The sequence below is a fragment of the Geospiza fortis genome, unplaced genomic scaffold (assembly GCF_000277835.1).
Source record: "Geospiza fortis unplaced genomic scaffold, GeoFor_1.0 scaffold1, whole genome shotgun sequence".
In the NCBI taxonomy this organism is placed as follows: domain Eukaryota; kingdom Metazoa; phylum Chordata; class Aves; order Passeriformes; family Thraupidae; genus Geospiza; species Geospiza fortis.
The window spans coordinates 7,767,153-7,769,937 of record NW_005054320.1 but is presented as its reverse complement, the minus strand read 5'-3'; the positions used below and the strand labels follow the sequence as shown (position 1 = coordinate 7,769,937).

Here is a 2,785-nt window from a genome sequence, read left to right as displayed (position 1 = left end):
CGGCTCCCGGCGCTCCCGAAGGAGGGGCTCCCGAAGGAGGCGCTCCCGAGGGGGCAGCCCCCGGTGGGGGTCCCCCCGGGGCTCCCCCCAACCTGACCAGCAATCGCCGCCTGCAGCAGACGCAGGCACAAGTGCAGGAGGTCAGTAGCTCTGCCAGCCCCGATGGGTGCCTGAGCTCTTCTCCCAGTGCTCTGCAGCAGCAGCGATGTTCCCGACCCATGTCTGGCGCTGAGGGGGTGGCTCCTTTTGTCATGCCAAAGCCAGAAATTAATTAATGCTGAATACTCAAAAATAGAGTGGCAAACCTATTAAAGAAGCTGGAGGAGAGATTGCTTTGTTTAAAAGCCTCTTAATTCCAGATATGACTTCCAAGGACCAGGCTTGCTAGATTCTTTTGGTACCTTGTTATCGCGCATCTCTTTTGGGAATAAAGCTGTCCGGCATCCAGGACAGCGCTTAATCCCTGCGGGCTGCTCCAAAGGAACGCTGTGTGCAGTGATGTGGGGAACCCTTGCCTGGCTTCCCGGGATCAGAGCCGCTGGCTTGGCGGCTGTAGCGCCTGTGTGCCTCACCGGGGCAGCAGCACGAAGCTGATAAAGCGATTTTGCAGCTCCCGGGGAGCGAGTGAGCGCAGGACTCCTCTCATAGGGAGGGTGGCTTTGGCTTGCTGCTGGAATGGAGAGCTCTTAGAAGCAGATGAGAATGTGAGGCTGAGGACCTGGTTGAAGTGTACTTGAAGTGATGTTTTAACAGTGACTCTCGGATTTTTTTTTTTCATTCCAAAGTAGGCAATGACTTGAAATCACTTCTTTCTTACCCTGATCTTTCCCCTGCTCTTGTTCATGTTTTTTGTTCATTAGTATTGCAACATCAGTTATTGGCTAAGTAACTCCTCTTACGTTTTCAGCTGTCTTTAACAATACAACTGCTCCCACTGTTCTTCTGCAGGTGGTTGATATAATGTGTGTAAACGTAGACAAGGTGCTGCAGCGAGACGAGAAGCTGTCAGAGCTGGATGACCGCGCAGACGCGCTGCAGGCCGGCGCCTCAGTGTTTGAGAGCAGTGCAGCCAAACTCAAAAGGAAGTACTGGTGGAAGAACTGCAAGGTGAGCTTCCTTGTCAGGAGGGAGCTGGGCTACTCCTCTCCTGCAGAGCTTTCAAGTATAGCTGGGGCTTGCTAACAATTTCAAATGCTCAAGGTTCTTTCACTGTGGGAAGGCTTTGAGGCCTTGGCTGTCATGTCTTTGGGGCCTGGCTTAGGTTCCCTGGCTGTCAGGAAGAATGGGAGCTTGTCAATCTGTTCTGAGTATTGCTCTTGGACAATCTTTTTCTTCAGATGATGATCATGATGGGAGTGATTGGTGCCCTTGTGGTGGTGGTGATTGCAAGTAAGTACCAAAAACCTCAGGCTCAAAGGTGAGGAAACACCAGCTCTAGAGTACTTTAAACTTTTCCTTTTGTTTCGAGGTCTTGAGGGTCTTAGTTGTGTGTCAACTCCAGTCTTTGGGAAAGGGAGGTAGAAGTGCTGGAACTCCCTCACTTAGTGTGGAAATGGTATGCTTTATCTAGTAATATGGGGAATGCCGTCATTGTAGAAATGGGAAATTCTGCCTGCCAGGTCAGATAAACCTGTAAGTATGAGGGGCATTTACCCTGGAGTGGGTGGGTTGGCAAGTTCCTTCCCTGGTGGGTGGTTTGGAGTTCTCTGAGGGACCTTTGGTGTAACTTGCCCTTTTGTTCTTTCCTTTTTTCTTTTTTCTGTTGCTTTGTCTCCAGTCTACTTTTTTACTTAAATGTAGCTCCTTCAGTCTGCAACCTCCTGTCCCCTATTACCTTGCTTGTCTCTTCTTGCCTCTGAGTTTTTCCTTTCCTTCCCTTTCACCTAGCTTCCTCATTGATTTCCTTATTGATTTTAATTTATCTTCTCTATAGGACTCTGAGCTGCTTACTAAACATAGGTAGCCTTTTCAATAGCTGCTGCAGCTTTAGGGAGCATCCTCTAAGTTTAGAGGAAAGGGAAGCTGAGGAAGAGTGAGTAGCTATTTGCTCCTGCTCTTCTGCAGAGAACTCTTTGTGTTTATTTTTGTGTGTAAGCTTGTCAAATAGTGCCTGTGTGAACTCTAGCAAAATAAGAATGCCTTAACACAGTGCCTTTTGGGATGAAGGACTGCAGCATGTGAGAGCCTTCAGTGAAAAAAGAGTGGCAGCATGACTTGAGCTTTTCATTGAGCTTCTGAAATAAAAGCTAGTTTGTGTTGGCCAGTGGCTGTGAGCCATCTAAGCTACGCGTAGTGATGTAGGTTTCTCTAGCCATGGAGGGGTGAGCACTTGAAGAAATGATTTATTCTGCCTGTCCTTATTTCCAGGTGACTTGCTGCCTGAACATGGCCATTTCAGTTTTTGTAAAGGAGGGCCTACACGATTACCTCAGTCAAGTACCACAGGCTAAACACAGTTCAGTGAAAGGGGCATTGCTGCCGTCTAAAAGGCATGTGTGGGAGTAAAGCCTCTCTCCACAAGGAACAAAGGAACAACAATTAGTCTGCTGGGGAGTGTCAAATATGCCTTTCATCTATGCACACACAAGCCAGGACTCTGTAGCTTCCTACTGTCTTGTAGCTTTCCAGAAGGAAGACTTTGGAGTAGTGGCAGAACGGGAATTGGTGTTTTGCTTTTGTGTGACTGGGTTGAAGGTCGAGGAAGCTCACTGCCGCAGCAGATAGAGGTGAAGGGGCTGGAGGTATTCCAGATGAGGCTGAGTGAGCTGCACAGCTTTCTGATTAA

General features: G+C 48.7%; 1 protein-coding gene across 1 annotated transcript in view; it reads left to right on the top strand.

Annotated features, from left to right (window-relative positions):
- The first annotated feature begins 6 nt into the window (after positions 1 to 6).
- VAMP1 (vesicle associated membrane protein 1) overlaps positions 7 to 2,785 on the top strand; it is a 6,209-nt gene continuing 3,430 nt past the window's right edge. The window contains exons 1-3 of the mRNA XM_031056604.1: positions 7 to 140; positions 949 to 1,107; positions 1,338 to 1,389. Of these exons, the coding sequence (XP_030912464.1) occupies positions 961 to 1,107; positions 1,338 to 1,389 (199 nt within the window). The 5' untranslated portion in view covers positions 7 to 140; positions 949 to 960. The remainder of the gene's footprint in view (positions 141 to 948; positions 1,108 to 1,337; positions 1,390 to 2,785) is intronic.